At 39.6% G+C, this 19245-nt stretch overlaps 1 protein-coding gene across 1 annotated transcript in view; it reads right to left on the reverse strand.

Annotated features, from left to right (window-relative positions):
• PHEX (phosphate regulating endopeptidase X-linked) overlaps positions 1–18131 on the reverse strand; it is a 226607-nt gene extending 208476 nt beyond the window's left edge. The window contains exons 1-3 of the mRNA XM_066249884.1: positions 17538–18131; positions 11838–11906; positions 4508–4669 (exon numbers count right to left, since the gene is read on the reverse strand). Of these exons, the coding sequence (XP_066105981.1) occupies positions 4508–4669; positions 11838–11906; positions 17538–17655 (349 nt within the window). The 5' untranslated portion in view covers positions 17656–18131. The remainder of the gene's footprint in view (positions 1–4507; positions 4670–11837; positions 11907–17537) is intronic.
• Positions 18132–19245: the final 1114 nt, after the last annotated feature.

A 19245-nucleotide genomic window follows, 5' to 3' on the forward strand; every position in this document is an offset into this window, starting at 1 on the left:
AAATAAAACTGTTGGTACATCTGATATTTAAAAAGCTCTATTTAGACACTTTGAGAATAATCATCTGCAACATATTTGCAGAGTTCAGATAAATATACCTGTAAGGCTATCTATATATTAGTATCTATATATTTATAGATACTACATTTTTTTCTATCTATAAATGTACACATATAGACAGAGAATGAGGCAATATCTACATATTTATAAAAAGAATGAAATATTGTAATAAAACAAATATAGCAAAATGGTAATGATCAGGGAATCTGGGTAAAGGGTATATTGGAGTTCCTTGTGCTATTCTTTCAACTTTTCTGTAAATGCAAATTACCCCAAAATTTATGAGTTTAAAGAATTAATACATGTTTTATCTTTCAAACACATAGTCTAGTACAAGATGACACCAATCTAAAAAGAGCCAGTACTCCACCATTTGGTCTCCTTATTGGCACTTGAAGCAAGAGCCTGTGATCAATTTCTGAATTCTCTCTTTACATTGCTTGTCACAGAATAACCTGACAAGCAGGTTATTTATTTGTTCATGTCTTTTCCAAAGCATAGGATGGTATGGAAGTCTTCCATTTTGTCTCACAAGGCCAGCACAATCTTGATAACAGAATTTGCCAAATCTAGCATACAAACATCCACAGACCAACAATAAATCATAAATATAGACACAAATGTATAAAATAAATACCAGCTGATTCAAGGCTAGTAACGCCTTAAGAGAAAAGAATCATTCATTGGTAGGGTGTATTTCAAGATTATAAGGTAAGTTCAGCATGAGAAAATCTAGAGAATTTAAAAAAAAATACTCCATCTGAGTCTCTTGATAAATGGTGAAGAGGAGTTTTTAGTTAGCAACTCCATTTTACAAACTAGAAAATAACAGAACACAATCAAATAAACTACCTCTTACAAAGAAAAAAACATATTTGGGGTGGGGGGGGTACTAGAGACATTACTACCCAAGCTAGGAGTAAGAAAAATAGATCCATTTCACTGCTACTATTGAACACTGTTCTGGAAGCTTTAGCCAATAATGTTAAAAAAAATCACAGTTATCACTTAATTTTATGATAACCTATCTAAAAACCCCAAAGAAACTACCAAAACACCATCAATTAAAAAGACAGTTTTAAAGATTTTTTAAAATTGATTTTAGAGAGATGAGAGAGAGGAAAAGGTAGTGGGGGAGGATGGGGAAGCATCAATTCATTGTTGCTTCCCCTGTGTGCCTTGACTGGGCAAGCCCAGCGTTTCAAACCAGCAACCACAGCATTCCAGGTCCACGCCTTATCCACTGCGTCACCACAGGTCAAGCTAATAAGGCAGTTTTAATCAGATCCAACATAGATACATCATAGCTTTACACCAGATATTAGGAGTTGGAGAACATCCTCTATTAAGGTCAGAGAGTAAATATTTTAGGGTTTATAGGCCATATGGTCTCTGTAGCAACTACTTAACTCTGCCATGCAAAAGCAGCCATTGATAATACAAATAAATAGATACATCTGTCTTCCAATAAAACTTTATTTACAAAAACAGACAGTGGGCTGGATCTGGCCCACAGGCCATAGTGTGCTGACCTCTACTTTTAACTACAAAATAAAACAATTTATGAAGAAGAGTTACCATGTCAAACAGAATAAAATATATAAAGACCTAGATATAACTCTCTAAAAGGTGATTAAGCTATATGCATCAAAAATTAAACTGTGAATACTCTTTCAACATAAGTTCATTTCTCAGAATTTATACTAAGGACACATTTAAGTAAGAATACAAAGATATATACATATGGGTATTTATTATAGTGTCGTTGGTAATAAGAAAAATATCTACTGACATAATTAATCCATGTCTATGAGGATGCTTTATCCACTGCGCCACCACAGGACAGGCAAGAAATGCATCATTTTTTAAAGCAGGTGACAGATAGTATGCATATCGGCTCATTTTTAAGTACTGTATATAGTTATACAATGAAGTTATGCATATGTACTAACATATGGGAAAAAGCCTGAAAAGACATATATCCAATTGCTTCATTAGCAATTACTTGTAGGGGTGGATTTATGGGGAACTTTCCTCTTGCGTTTTGTACATTATATTTCCCAACGGAGCTTGAAAATAATTTTTTTAAACAAGCAAACAAAAACCCCCAGTGCTGCTCTGAACAATTTACTCTTACTACTATGCATTTTAAAAAAGCACATTATACAATATCCTCCTTAAACAAAGCACATCAATACTGAGTTTAATTTTTACATTAAGACATCTCCAAAATGTTCTTTAAATGCTGTAACTGCTTCATGCACTGAAGATAAAAATCTTTTAATTAAAACTACTGTAAAAGCAGCATCTATCTGGAAAGCGTGTCTTTTTCATATCCTTCAGTGATATTTCTGCATTCATGATTGTGTGTGCACACATCTTTCTGTCGGGGGGAGCAGAGACGGAAAACGGAACAGGCAAGAATGATAAGTGAAGGACCAACATAAGCTAATATCTTACAGGAAAAGTATTAGTGAACCCATCCCTCAAAGTCTTATTTTTGGGCCTGACCAGTCGGTGGTGCAGTGGATAGGCGTCGGACTGGGATGCGGAGGACCCAGGTTCGAGACCCCGAGGTCGCCAGCTTGAGTGCAGGCTCATCTGGTTTGAGCAAAGCTCACCAGCTTGGACCCAAGGTTGCTGGCTTGAGGAAAGGGTTACTCAGTCTGCTGAAGGTCCACGGTCAAGGCACATATGAGAAAGCAATCAATGAACAACTAAGGTGTCGCAATGAAAAACTAATGATTGATGCTTCTCATCTCTCTCTGTTCCTGTCTGTCCCTATCTATCCCTCTCTCTGACTCTCTCTCTGTCTCTGAAAAAAAAGTCTTATTTTTGGTTCCACTATTATAGGAATCTCACCTGTTGGGCTGAGGTAAAACTCTCCCTTTCTTGAAAATTCTCATTTATAATTATAAAGACTAAGTTTGGGCCTTTTAGTAGAAAATGTAAGTCCACATGATTTATGCCTAGTTGTGAAATTTAAGCATATTTTTGCTTACAATTGATAACAGGTATTGCCGAGTTTTGATTGTTGTATTTATAAATTGATACATATTTGATTTTCATGTAATTAAAATCTTGGGGAAGAGGAGATGGAGAGGAAAAAAATGATGATATTTATAAATGTCTCAGAAATTCTTTGTAAGTGTTCCTGAATACAGGTTACATAGTATAATTCATTTACCAAAAAGAGAAAAAAAAATCATGTTTTTGCCTTCTCAAAATAATTACCTTCTCTGACTTTGCTATCTACCAGTTCCTCTCCTGAAGTGGCTTTCTCCAATAGCTTGGCATAAAAATTAGATCCATTGCAAACAGACCCTCTAGTAAGGCATTTTCAACTTCTGAATTGTACGGGCACACACATATGTTTGTGTGACATGTGAGTGTGTGTGTGAGCTTGTCATTGCTACAGAGGCCATGGGACAAAAGACAGCCTCCCCAGAACCAAGTTAGAAGTTAACAGGAACAATATGACAAATACGAGGTCATCCAGAGTTCTCAAAAGTGATGTCAATAAACGATGAGGTGAAAAAAAAAAAACCGATGAGGTGTTAAGTGTACTTTGTAAGCCATAAAAAATCTAAGACATAATGAGCAAGTGATCAAGTTTGCTCCGAACACAATGGACAAATAAATACACATTGATAGAACATGGTTGTCGTTATCTACTCCTTTGCTCCCAATCTCAATCAGATGCTAATTATCCTTCAGCAGCAGAAATCACTATCGTCAAACATGAACATAACATCCTCCACCAAGCTTGTGTTGAGATTGGGGAGATTGGAATTCCACAACTTTCTTTTCAATCTTCCATTTTTAAAAATCTTGAAAATAATTTCAGGATTGCTAAAAAGTGAATAGTCATCTACCTCCTGTATATGACATCATACCTCATTCTTTTTGTGTGTGTGGCCAAATTACTAATTGATTATTGCTTTCTTTCTCATTTAGCCCAGTCACACTTTCTTAATCATTTTTAATATGGTAATCTGGGCATTGTTACTAATTGACTGGAGTTAGCACATAGCCTACTAGCTCTTTCCTTCTATCGAGCTAAAACCTGGTTGATGTAAGGATATAGAGGCCTAGACCCCTCTGACACAGGATAACTCTGAAAGACCATCACAGCTTCAGATATCTACACGGAATTGGAAAGAGAGGAACAGAGGGAGGGAGAGAGAAAAACATTGACTTGCTATTCCACCTATCCATGCACTCAGTGGTTGATTCCTGTATGTGCCCTAACCGGGGATTGAACTCACAACCCTGGTGCATCAGCCCTGGCCAGGGCTCTCATTAACTGTTCTTAACTGAAGGGAGGTAATACATCTCAACATAAAGGGAGAAAAGTGAATAGTTGGGCTTCAAATCCAAAATTATATTTTTCTTGTCAAATATTGTTCTCTGTAAAGTGTATCACCACACCCCGGTAGAAACTTACCCTTCAACTTGAGGTCGACATTATGTCTCAGCCAAGGATAAACCCCATAGCTCGGCATATCTTCAGGAATTGGATTACTGTTTATCCAGCCATCACAAGCAAACCGGAAGAAATTATCACAAGGGTCCACAGACGGATTTACTTTACTCAAGATGGCAGCAGCTATTTAAAAAGAAAATCATAGGATTAATGACTACCACTGAATGTTGTGCACTGGCCTTTTCCAAATTAAACAACAATTTCCTATCAAGCAGTTCCCAAGCCTTGGTTTTTACATTTCCCCTTAAATGACTCCCTGAATCAACTGCACCATACTAAATTACTGTGCTGAGTGAGTAGGGAGAAAGTTTGGTATTATTGTTATTGGGTTTTGCAGGACCATGCCTAATAAGCTGTGGAGCATGGGGCGGGCAGACACATGGACTAGATGCTCAACTGTTTACAAAGATGCGTGCACTTCCTTCCAGCACTCTCATCCTTCCGCAAGGTGACTTAGCTCATCTTCCCACAAGCGGTAAGATCTATTTCCCCTGCCTTGAATCTGGGCTGGCCTTGCGATTTGCTTTGACTAACAGAAAGTGGCAGAGTACTTTTCATGAATTGAAAAGCTAGATCTTAAAATGCCTAGCATCTTCCATGTTAACTCTCTTTGAATGGAACCCTAAGGTTGCCCTTTGATGGAGCCTCCTGGAGGAGGTGAGGCCACAGTGAGAAGAACCAAGCCAGAAACCAAGTGCCAGACATAGGCCTGGGGCCATCACGGACCTTCCAGGCCAGGATAGCCTCCAAGTGAGCGCAGCTGCATGGACGAGCCTAGGCCGGTAGTATCAGCCGAAGAACCCTCGCTGAACCCACAGAATCATGACAAATATAAAATCACTCTTGTTTCCGGGCCTCTAAAGTTGGTTTGTTCCACAACAAAAGACAACTGAAACACAGGTCCACATGCCATATCTAAATATTTAAAATATATATTTAAACTACACCTTCATAAAGACCTGGAAGGCCAGGTAGGAACTCTTGAGCCCTTGACATTCCCCTCCTTGACTGTGAGATCCACACAGTCCCTAAAAGGAGGCTTGGGGCTACCTACAGGGAACTCTGGGTTATACAGAAGGCTGCTGACCTGGCCTCATAAACTCCTTGACTAGGGAGGAGGGCCAAGTGAAGTGTTCTAAATGAGAGAACAGGCAGGGACCTTTCTGGCCCAGATCTAGAGGCAGAACTGAGTAGCTGTGTAAGTTAACAGAAAAACACAATAGACTGATGTATCCTTTTTTTCTTTTTCATAAGTCCACACACAATGACATACAAAAAGGTAGTAAGTAGGAAGTTTGTGCAAAATTAAACATTTCCATGAGCTTAAAAAACAAACAAAAAAAAAACCCTATTTCATTACAAAATGAGAAGGTTCCAAAATTCCCAGCATTGAATTCCAGCTCTCAACTGTCACACAATTGCTGGCTACCCCGCTAACACAGAGATATGCACCAACTGATTTTTTTTTTAAATAGCCAATATTTTAATGGCATTGATAAGATGACATCCTAGGTAGCTTTCCTACTCTAATTAATACCATAATACATTTCCATTTAAAGTAATGAAAACCCAATAAGTTTTCAGATAAGTGTAAATAAATTACCCCCCAAAAGTATGATCTGCATAAATTTAGATACACATATTAGTCTGGTTACATATATGGTTCCTCCAAGTTTAAAAGTAAGGCTAGCTATTTCTCTTGCCTATACTTTCTATGAAAATTTCAAACAGCTTCTTGTCTTCCACAAAGTGAATAATATACAAACATCGTAATTTCTATAGGACTTCAAAATCCTTGCCATTTTCAACCTACCCCTCAAAAAAAATGAAGGGAAAAAATGGTTTAGAAGTTTGATAAACTTAAAAGTGGCTTAATATTTTCATCTTTCAGAATTCAGTTGTCTCTGACCACATTTTTAATTACTGCTCCTATTTAATCATTATCATTTAATGTACAAATATGCTGGGACACACAAAAATCTTCATTTCAGTTTCTATTTGTAGTTATACCGGCTGGGCAACCACAGAATGAATATTCTATGTGACACCTCAGGGTCACTGATCATCCAAGTTTCGATCCCACACAATATTGACACCATACAAAGGAACCCTCACACACATTTTTATTCACATAAGCACATTGTTTTCTGGATGCATGCCAACCCTCAAACATATCCCTCCCCATCTCCTCAGTATTCTTTCAGGAACCTTGAAAACCTGCAAGATCAGCTCTGACCTCAGCCCTGATATCAAGTGGAGGAATACATCACTCACACTAAATTTGGAACTGAGCCCACTGAATGGGAAAACTGTAGCTTCGGCCTCCCAATTTATCATTCACAATTCACAGCTGGGCACAGAGCTATACTTTCAGAAGGGAAACTGCAACTTCAGATTGCAAGGGATCATAGTTGTCAAGAAACCAAAACTCCTTTTCCTCTACTCAGCTTCATGGAGAAAACCCAGAGAGTCTTGTTTTAATAAAAGAAATATGATGATGAAGGAAATCTGTGCTATGTATTCTCTCAAGTCTTTGCATATAAAGCAAACAGTGAGGCACCTTCCAGCTAGTGTCTATGTAGGAGAGGTGAACATACTGCCCCCAGTACCAGGCTGAGTTTGTAAGGTTCATCAGGGCTCAAGAAAGAGGGAGGAGGTGGTAATAATAATAATAAATATTGAGTATTCCCTCTGTGCCAAGAACTATATACTAGTCCTTTTCAGGTAATATGGCGTTAAGACTCTGGAGTCAGTCACCTGGGTTTGAATAGCAACAATACCGTGCAGTGGCTATGTAACTTAACTTCTCTATGCCTTAGCTTTCTCATCTATAAAATGGGGATTATAATTACACCCCATAGGATTTTCATAAGAATTAAATGAGTAAATACATGAGTAATAAGTGCTTAGAACCGTGCCAAAAACACTGCCAAATAATACAGTTGCTAGGTAAAATACAAGAAGCCTAGTGAAATTTGAATTTCAAATAAGTTACTACTTTTATAGTATAATAAATTTGTACCGAATATGCATAGCACATATTTATGGAAAAAAAAACTGTAGTCATTATATATTTGCAATACAAATTTAACTGAGCATCCTGAATGCATGTGCGTAGCTAAATCTGGCAACCATGACTATACATTTTTAGTATTACTATCCCATACTTATCTGAAACTTGAGGCCAGATGTTTCAGAGCTCATAGATTTTCAGATTTGAGAAAATTCATATAGTGTATATATCACAGATTATATAATGCCTCCCGCAACATCTGGAGTGGCACTCTTGAAACAATGACATTAATAATTCTATTGGGAATATATACATATATACATACATATGTACAGTCTCATACATAAAAAAAAAAAAGTCTAAAACAGCCTCACACAAGTTAAGATCCAGTTTTGCATCATAGGTGTTGAGGTCAGGTCCAGGCTTGCCAACTGAGAGTTACCAAGCTCTCTACATTGGGGCTGAGAACCTGGAATTGTGGACATGAGTTACTTCTACCAGACTTATCCACTATCATTAGCATACCTGCTCCTCTGTTCCTTCTTTCCCTGTATGGTTCTTATTTTGAAAGACAGGTTAAAATTCAAGGAAATAGAAAGCAAATTTAGGAACTATCTGGAGGAAACATCTTAGAAAAGACCCAGAAGCCCCCGCACGCACAAGGCAGGCATAGATACAGCACTCACACGTGCACGTAGCCAGTACCGGTTCCCACGCACACCACATGCAACACCCATGCACATACAAAGCACGCATGTGCAAGGTGCCCACGCATGCAGGCATGCACAAGATATGCATAAATGCAGCATCCACGCATGCACCTGGCACACACACACACAGTACCCACACATGTACACAGCACATACATACCAAGTACCCACACATGCAGGACGCACAAGGCATGCATAGACGCAGCACCCATCCATACTCATGGCACACACGCACAAGGTTCCCAGGCACGCAGGCACACACAAGATGTATAGACGTAGCACTCGCATATGTATGATGCACGCATGCGGTGTCCACGCACGTACACAGCAGGTACACACAAGTTGCCCGCGCACGTAGGATGCACAAGGCACCCGTGCATGCAGAACACAGTGCCCACGCATGTGTGCAGCATGCACAACGTACATAGCAGTTACGCACAAGGCGCCCATGCACGCAGGATACACAAGGCGTGCATAAACACAGTGCCCACGTATGCGTGCAGCATGCACAGTGTACATAGCAGTTACGTACAAGGTGCCCATGCACGCAGGATGCACAAGGCATGCACAGACACAGCATGCATGGAGTACGCACACACATCCGTGGTGCCTACGCACATACACAGCACCCCCCCCCCAAACACACACACACAAGGCGCCTGTGCACGCACATAGTATTCTGGACCTTCCCTTGGCCACAGTTCTGTGATGTGTACTCTGCAGCTGTTCTGCAGACCTCTGTACGTAGTGAACTCATTGTTACACTAAAGAGGACTGCATCTTTGGTGAGCCTCTCACTACAGAAACAGAAAAAATATTAGAAAGCCATTCTCCAACGTGAAGATGAAAAACAAGACAGCATGGCAAAACACTCGAGTTGGCAATATGTGACATTATCATTAAGTTTTACTCTTGCATTATTATGATTCATTATAAAAAGACAAATTTCGTGAAATCAGTGACTCTCCATCAGGAAAGGGCCTGGGAACTTCCAAATCTTTCTCACCCTCCCAGGGACAAGATCAAGAAGCTGAAATGGTTGCTTAGTCTCCAGACTTTAGTAGGTCTAGTATGAAAAAGAAGCAAGACAGGGCCAGGGTCAGAGAGAAGTACCTAGTATGGCCTTGTGGCACCAAAGCACAAATGTGGAGGAGCCAGACATGAGCTTGAAGTCCAGCCCTAATGTAACTCAGAACGTAACCCTGGGCAACTTATTTAGTTTCTACAAGTCTACATTTTCTTATTTGTAATTGAGCCTGGTTAGAGCAGTGATTTCATGGAGTTCTCATGAAGATTTTATAAGATAGCACATGTAAGTCACTTAACATATTGCCTGGTTAAAAATATGTATATTGATCAGAATGAGATTAAAAAAGAACTCTAATAGCATAATTATATAACCAATTACCTTTGTATAAGGCCTCAGTTTAAAAGCCACCTCAATAAATGGCACCATCCACCCACCTCCAAAGACCTAAGCATCGCCTTGACTCTGCACTTTCTCACAGCCCATATATAATCCTTTGGGGCAAGCCCTCTCTCCTGAACCCTGTAGTCTCCCTTTCAATCTCTTGAATTCAAGACATCACCTCTCACCTGGTTTATCAAAATAACCTCCTGCTCCAGAACCTTCTTCCATTTTTACTCCCTATGGTCTCTTCTCCACACAGAAAGACTCCCCTGAGTATAGCTCTCCAAAGAGAGATCTTTTTATTTTTATTTCTACTTTTAAAGATTTTATTTACTGATTTTACAGAAAGAGGAGGGGCGTGGAACAAAAAATAGTTGCTTCACTCTAGCTGTTCATTGGTTGCTTGTCATATGTGCCTTGACAGGGCAAGTCCTGGGTTTTGAACTGGTGACCTCAGCATTCCAGGTTGGCACTCTATCCACTGTGCTATCACAGGCCAGCCAAGAGAGAGATATTTTCAAATGCTAATAACACTATCTCTCTCTTTTTTAAAACCCTCCAGAGGCTTTCGAAGCAAACTTAGGGGAAGAACTCACCGGGCCCTCATCGCCTGCACTATGCTCCTTACCCAGCAAGTTCTTCCCATTCCTTAAGTCCACCACGCTCTTCTCCCTATGGGGATTTTTCCCCAGCTGTTCCCCCCACCCAGAAAACCCTTTCCTACATCTTCACACAGCAGTCTAAGAAGTATTATGGAGTCATTACTCAGGGTCACTTAAACATTTCTTTGGACTAGCCGTCCCATCACTTGCTATCACATTATTCTATTCTAATCTTTTCCTTTTCTGTATAACATGTATCACCAGCTGATATTTTTCTTGTGTACCCATTGCCTTGTGTGTTTAATTGTCTGCCTCCCCTTACCTGGTTGTTCTGCTTTACTGTTGTTCAGGCAGAACTCGGCGATCCCATGGGTTTGATTCCAGACCACCACAATAAAGTGAGTGTTACAATAAAGCAAATCGTAATTTTTTTTTCTTTTTTTGCTGGTGGAGGGTCTTGCCTTCAATTTCTAAAAAATGCAACATCTGTGAAGCACAATAAATTGAAGCTCAATAAAGCAAGGCATGCCTGCTTTCCCAAAACCTAACTCAATGCCTGGAGTACAATAAATATTTGGCAAATTGACTCATTAATCTCTTCTTTTAAAGCCAAGAAGAAAGTTAAAGGGCATGAGCTTAAGTTATCCTATGGCTTTCTCTTTGGAAAAATATCCTCGTGTCCCTGCCCACCTGAAGACTGGGGGTGGGGTCCTGCGAATCTTAGCCCTAATGCTGGTTTCTGGGGGGAACCTAATAGCTGTGGCAAAACTGAGGCAAGGGGAAGCACTCATCTTCACTTCAGGGAAGAAAAGTTTGACTTGTAACATGGAATGGAAGGTCCCAAGGGATTCCAAGTAACAGTGGAAGCATGGATTTACTGACGGTCCCTACTTAAGATGAAAATAGGTTGGACCCACTGACCAGAAGATTCAGAAGGACTAAGATAAGTAGTTCTCTTAGTCTGTATATCTAGTTGAGGCCACAGAAAGGCCAATGGCCTGTCTTTGGGCCTCCAGAGAGGCCATTCAGCCTTTCAAACCCCTTCCTGATTTCCTTATACAGGCATACCTTCAGGCTTTGTTTTTCCTTTTATTAAATTTATTGGGGTGACATTGGTTAATAAGATTATATAGGTTTCAAGTATTTTATTGCACTTTGCTTTATTGCTCTTCACAGGTGTTGTGTTGGGGGGTTTTTGTTGTTGTTGGTTTTTTTACAAACTGAAAGAAAGACCCTCCACCAGCAAAAAGATTACGACTTGCTTTATTGCAACACTTTATTGCGGGTGTCTGGAACCAAACCTGCAGTATCTCTGAGGTCTCCTGTAATAACTTGGAATACCGCACAACTGTTTTTTGCCAAGCAAAAGAAAACAGGAAGCCTGTGCCCCACGACTTCACACCAAGACTTGAAAGTCAACTTACAATTTCATCAAAATTGCATTTCGTACTTGGTAAACCTCAAGCAAACAGAATACTAAAAATACCACCTGTTTTCTCTTCCACTCCCAAGGTACCATAATTATAACTCGACACAGGATGGAAAACTGACTTACCAGCTTCGATGCATTCTGGTTTCAGGCAGTACTCCTGTTTAGCTTGGAGACTTAAGAACCCTTGACTCACTGCAAAAACAGACCAAAATAAAGAAATGACTGGCTTGGAGCAGACCACCATCAAGTAACCCACCATCAGGTAACCCACCCGTCAGGCACACTTGCAAGACATTTGATATCAGTTCATCTTTCTCGGTACTGACACGGAATTCAAAAATTACTGGCTGAGTAACCTTGGTGAGAATCTTGGTTGCTCTGAAACTCAGTTCTCTCCAACACAAGATGAGTGGGCATAATTAGACCAGTGCTTCTCAGAGTGTGGGCCCCTGGGCAGTGGCAACTGCATCACTTGGGAACTTTTAGAAATGCAAATTACCAAGCTAGAAAGCCTTCTGAATCAGAAACAGTGAGGTGGGGCCCATTTATCTGCATTTTAACAAGCCTTCCAGGTGATTCCAATACAGGCTCATGTTTGAGAAACACTGGGCTAGAAGATCATCACTAAAGTCTCTTCCTTCTCTTGTTATCTGTGACTTAAGTCTCAGAATTTCACTCTTTTTGTTTGCAACTTCATTCTTGTTTTAGTGACGGGAAAATTCAAACATGTCATTTGGAGCAAATCTCGAATAGAAGGAGAAAGCTAGCCTGTGAGGCATTTAAACTTCTGGATCTTAGCTAACATATCAATATAGATAAGGCCTAAAGTGTGTGTGGGGGGGTGTAATATATATTGTATATAACTCAAACATCTAGCAAGAGAGCCATGATGTGCCTGGCCCATGCGCCACACACCCTTCTCCCCCCAGCCCGATCCTAGCTACCAGACAGATGCAGCTCCATGGACCAAGCTTCCAACTACTTCCACCAAAACAGAACAAAAACCCAGCAAGATGGGAACATCTTTTCACCGATAGCTTAATTTCTCCCATCTGGTGCAACATTATGTAAATGGATTTCTGCAGGAGTGCAGAAGGGTGCCCCATTTGTAAACTCCAGGTAGCACCTGGGCATTAGCAGATGTGAGTTTAGATTTCAAAACTATTTTTGGTAGCCGAAGAAGTTGTAGGGAATTCATCACAGCTGTACATTACGGGCAGAAGTGAGGACTCATTTGGAGGTGGAGAGCGGGGGAATGAAAGGGGGCCAGGCATTTCATGGCATCCTCAGCCGAGAAGCAGGATCAGAAAGCATGGCGGTACCTCTATTTCTGCTACAGCTGGAACACCTGTACATCACTTGCCAGCCTGGCAATTTGTACTGTTTGTTAAGTGCATGCTCAGAGGAGCCAGCTTTTTCTTTGTTCCTATCTGTGCTGCCACCCTCCAAACAGCCTTTACCTATGTTCTGTTACAGACTCAAGAAACTCCCTATGGAACATCCCAGGCCTGTTTTTTTAAAAAGAAAGATCATACCAGTGTTTTGATTTCTTTAAAAAGCAAAAAAAAAAAAAAAAAAAAAAAAGTAAAAATATAAATCTATCGGTGCAGTGTAAAAATTAATACTAGATATTTCAATGTTCTTGGGTGATGGAACCATGGAGGAAATTTTCCTTCAGTCTATTTCCATATGACCAAATGTTCTTTAGTGAGCATGTGTTATTTTTTTTATAATGGAAAATAAACTTCATTATAAATAACAATATTTTTCTGATTCTGTACAATACCTTGTTGATACTCCCCTTGTTTTATTTTTTAAAAAGATAATGACATATTTCATTTAAAGCCTTAGTACTTTCAAGGTATAAACTGTTGGTTATAAAATAAATAGGTCATGGGTATGTAACGTACAGCATGGTACTATAGTTTATAATACTGTATGACCTATGTGAACGTTGATAAGAGAGTAAGTCTTAAAAGTTCTCATCACAAGAAAAAACTATGCAATTATGTATGATGATTGATCAAAATAAACTTATTGTGATCATTTTGCAATATTAAAAATAACAAATTGTTATGTTGTACAGCTGAAACTGATATGTCAATTATAGCTCAATAAAAATTTTAAAGATTTATTCCTTTCACGAAAACTAATTCTTGACCCAAAACCTCTAAGGAAGCAGAACTAAAATCAAATATCTTTATCTGATGAGTAAAAGAAAGATTTAAATTAAATTAAATTAGGATGCAAATAGACCCAAGCCCTCAAGGAAGACTATTATAGTTATATTCGTGGGGGGCTATCTTAATTAAGATCCTGCAGATAAATAAGAGTCAACAAGCCCAGATGTTGTGAAGGTGTAAAGGAATGAAATAGACACAACAAAGAAAATGTCTTTCATATAAAAAAAAAATATTAGTTTTTGCTGATTAGGAACTTTTAAAAAAACTCAAAGAACAGTTTAGCTTCTCATTTTAGATTTCTCTAGTCCTGGTCAGACAACTTGGTTGGTTGGAGCATCGTCCTGAAGCACAGAGGTTGCTGGTTCAATCCCCGGTCAAGGCACATACAGGAATAAGTCTGTGTCCCTGTTCCTTTCCCTCCCTCTCTCTTTCTTCATTCCTCTCTTGCTTAAATAAATAAATAAATAAATAAATAAATAAATAAATAAATTTATTTTAAGATTTCCCTATAACCAGCAGAAATAACCTCAGAGTAAAATGGAGTCACCCACAGACAGAGAGCATGAGAATGACCACAGTGCCATTCAGCAAACTATGGCCTGTGGGCCCAATCCAGTCCAGTCCAGTCCACTACCTGTTTTCTATATGGCCCATGAGCTAACAGTGCTTTTCACATTTTTAATGATTGGGAAAAATCATTTAAAACTAGAATAATATTTTATGACATGTAAAAACGATCTGATCTTTAGATTCCGATATCCAGAAATCAAATTGCAGCAGCACATAGCCAGGCCATTTGTATACATATTGTCAATGGCTGGTTTGTGCTGCAACAGAGTCAAGTAGCTGCAACAGAGGCAGTATGGCTCAGAGAGCTGAAAATATTTACTACCTGGCCCTTTACAAAGTGAAGTTTGCCAGGCGTTGCATTTGAGAAACTGATTGTGGGGAGAAAGAGTGGGGGACAGGGGAGGAGAAGAAAGGCCACTTTAAAATAAACTGGTTATAGGTATATCATTATACCTGACCTCTTAAATCCTAGTGCTCAAAGTTGTCTCAAACCACACAAAGGTCAGTGGCAATCTCTCTTACTGTAGGACTAAGTTTTAGTAAAGAGATTAACCCGGAACCTAAAATACAAAGAGGTAAGGAGAAATGCTAGAAATCGCAGACGTGTAACTGAACTTGAACAGGCAGAGGAATGTACCACAAAGGCAACCTGGAAGCACCTTGAAGAGAAAAGGATCTTCGCCAGAACGCTGTCCCAAAGGGCGTTCCTTGCCTGGCAGGGCCAGGGAGACCTCCGGACAGGACTTTGCTGGGTGCAAGGTGGAAGTGGTTGGGGGGGCAGAGCCTTCACTGGATAGTGAAGAGGGTAGGGAAACTGCAGGAGTCTGAAATAGTGCAGAGACATTTTATTAAAATATATATATAACTTTTTTTTGCCCTGGGTTGTTTTTTTTTTTAATTTGAGAGTGTAAATACCATATTTTTCATTCCATAAAATGCACTTTTTCCCCCCAAAAGTAGAGGGGAAAATGTCCATGTGTCTTATGGAGCAAAAAATATGGTATTTTAGTAAATATTTTAACACACCATTTGGTTCAGAATATTTTTTTTCTTATTTTCCTCCTTAAAACTCTAGGTGTGTCTTATGGTCAGGTGCATCTTATGGAGTGAAAAATATGGTATTTTTTCATGCACTTATTCGTTTTAGAGAGAGAAAAAGGGAGAAAGAGAGAGAGAGGAACATCAGTCTGTTTCCTGTAGGTGCCCTAACCGGGGATTGAACCAGCAACCTCTGTGCAGAGGGACAACAACGTTCTAACCAAGCAAGCTATCCAGACAAGGTAAAAGACATTTTAAAGCAAATGTATCTGAATGCATACATTCAAATGAATGGGGTCACTTGAAGCAATGCTTCTCAAACTTCATTTGTGAAAATGCAGATTCTGAATGAGTAGGTCTGGGATGGATGGGGCCTAGGCTTACAAGCGATGCTTATGCTGCTGGTCCATGGACCACACTCTGGGCAGCGAACGTGTAGAATGACCACACCATCGTTAGCGTTAGAGCCCCTTTCAGAGATGCACGGTGAGAGCCAGGTTATTAGACACATTGGAAAGTTATATTATATGCAGACCTCCTTACCCATAATAGCATTGACTGGCTTGGTGAATTTTACCGTGCTCTAAAAACTTTAGAGCTGATCCCAAAGAATCATGTTCTCTCCAAGAACAAAGATTTGCTGCCATCAATAATGTTCCAACTAATATGCTACAGCCTCAGATGTAATCATAACAATGGAATTTCAAAACTGTTTCAAGCAGCGGTAACATCATTAAAAAGAGTACATGTTTTTATGTAAACAATCATTGTTTGGATTTTTAAGTTGGGAGCATTTTCAAAACACAAATAGTCTAACTTTATGGCCACTTCTTACACAGTATGCAGTCCCTTGGCACGCCCATATTATTTTACCTCCAGTTTTAAATTTCAGGATAGGACATTTGCCTAAAACCGAAGTGCCAAGAAATCTTATAACAGTTTCAAGAGCCACAGATTTGGTTTCAGGAGTAGGAGATTTAACTGTACCAGAAAGCAATAAACCCATCTAATTCCCTAAATTTTTCAGCCACAGAAAACATGGAAAGATGGTTTGCTCATTTTAGCTGAGTTTTCAACCACACAACCCTAATGCTTTTAAAGTTTAATTACTGGGTTTTCCCTGCCAAGATAAGCATGGCCCCCTGCATCCTGTAGATGCAAAGGAGGGTTTCCAGGCATGCTACATTCCAGACTGCACCTAGGATCTCCTAAGTGTAGGTAGGGCTTGGTCCTACACAACCTTCCAGCTAATAGTATAGGCTGTGTGAGAAAAATACAAAGGCTGACAAGTCAAAGGTTTGAAATGCCTACAAACTTCCCAAGGTTAAATTACATTATTTTTCACAGGAATATGTTTTTATCATCATATATTCTCTCTGGGTACCTTATTCTCACCAAGCGTTATTAAAATAATTGAATCACAGAACTTTTCAAATCTTGGAAGAAAACTTCTCTTGTCCTTCGCATTAATTTTTAACTCTAATAGAAAGGTGGAATTAAAATGTTATCCCACCAGAGTCACTGGATTAGCAAGGAAATGAAGAATACCATTAAAGGTGCATTTTTAAAAACTAATTCGTATTTTGTAAGTTAAATTTTATGACTCACTCAGGCAAACATTGACGAAAATCAAATGGAAAGAAATTCCAGCATGGTTTTGATCACAGTGCAAGTCTTTCCTCACAACCTAAATGAAAGTATCTGACTATGAATTCATAAACACTCATTTGCTAAGTGTAATGCATATAAACAATGTCTACCCAGTGCAACCCAAATCCTCTGGCCACTCAAAGCCACTTTATGCCCACTTCGTATTCTGGACTCTGCACTGAGAACTTGCATGTATTTATTCATTTAGCCTCCTAAAGAAAAGCCTTTCTCTATTTGCATTCTTAATAGAAACTAAGGATGCACCACCTACCAACATAAGCAAGCAGCCCTCTACCTGCATCCTGACAAAGGCTGAAGAAATAAAGCACAAGGAAAACTCACGGCCCCAGCCCAATTCCCTGGCCTCCAGTGCCCCACTTACCTAGAAAGAGGATGGTGCCCAGCACCAGGGTGCTACCGATGAATACCACCAGGGCAATCCGAATGCCTCTGTTGGCCGGTTTCCCAGCCTCCATGCTGCTCCCGGGTTCTGCTTCCATCGGGAGGGATGTGGAGGCCACGCAAGAAGGGAGTCGCCGTTTGTGGTTTGTTGGCTGGTCTCAAGAGTCTATTAGGTGTTGACATCCAAAGTTCTCTTGCTCTTCTACTAATGGACAGCTTTAAAAAGTCCCATCAGGAAATATCCCCTCGCCACTTCTCAAATAGTTCTTCACAAATGAAATAAAAGAAACCCAAAATATTGGTTGCGTTGGCTTTCCCCCTGACCAGACAAAACAAACAGTGGTTGCTTTATCTTGGTGTGCACCCCCCAGCAAAGTCCCTCTCAACCGACTGTTTGGCAGGCTCTTCTCTCAGGCGTTCCGGGTGTACATGTTTTACTATGTTGCTGAACAGATGTTTTAGCTATTTAAATGTATAGTCACTTGGGGAGGAAAAAAACAATTGTCTTTATCAAAACTGGATTCTCGTCAAACTCCCCCTGACCATGATAAGTTAGGTGGCAAGGATTCTCCGGACCCACTGCAGGATTGCAACGAATCATATAATTCTTTTTGCAATAATCATTGTTTGCCTGAATTGTCTTCATCAAAGATAGTCTTTCAGTGAGCAAGTCCCCTTTTAAAGCCTTCTAAGAGTTCCTGGGATATCCTGGAGCATTTATTTTAGGAACTTTGTGTATGACAGCATGTGCCAAAAATCCGAGTCACAGTCCAGTGCAGTGCAAAGTAGCAATTAGGACAACCTACGGAGGCTGATGGTTTGGAACGGAACTTTTTTTTTAAGGAGGAAGGGAAAAGACATCCTATCTGTAGTGTTAAGAATTGTACAAAAGACAGGTAAGTTTTCAAATGAAGCATGGTAGCAACCACGAAAAATATCGTCAAGGATTTTTTTCCCTGCATGGTTTGATCAGAAATGTCCCCTGTGTATTTTGTCCTCTAGTCCCACGGAGGCAGCCATTGGTTACTGTGTTTTTGTGTTTACATAAATTACCCATTTCAGCAGATTCCCCAGGATGAATTCAAAGGTAATTGATTTCACTGGAAAGACTGATTAATGACTGGGTCTTTGATTTCTTTGATCATGCTAACGTTTTCATTTATGAAAATCTGCTTTCATCATGGGAAAGGACAACTGATATCTCAATGCTATTGAAATGATACACATTTTTGGATCCTATTACAGTGCTGGGCAAAAGTAGGCTTACAGTGGTGAGTACACAAAACAGAATTAATTCTTGTATTAATAGTTATTAATTATTCTATTATTTAGTGTTATTCTTCACCTTTTTCCCACCCCTGTTTATCAATATTATTAATTCACAACACAATTATTATTTAACTGTTCTTGCTTTACTGGAGGTCATAGGTCAGTGGGAGGGGAGAAGGGATGGGGATTCAGCTACATTTGGAAACCAGTAGAGCACTTTTCTCATACAAAACTTGTGCCTGTGGCCTGGAGGTCTCACCAGAGCTCAGTAGACACTGAGGGTCCCAGTGCAACATGGCCCCATGTACCTGGTTTTATCTGGTTCAACGTGGTCAGGCTTTAGACCCTCAACATGGGATTCTCCTGAGGTTTTAGACTTATTTCATAACATCCTAACTTACTCAGTTCACGTTGCCTCA

Source organism: Saccopteryx bilineata, chromosome X, assembly GCF_036850765.1.
Source record: "Saccopteryx bilineata isolate mSacBil1 chromosome X, mSacBil1_pri_phased_curated, whole genome shotgun sequence".
NCBI lineage: Eukaryota > Metazoa > Chordata > Mammalia > Chiroptera > Emballonuridae > Saccopteryx > Saccopteryx bilineata.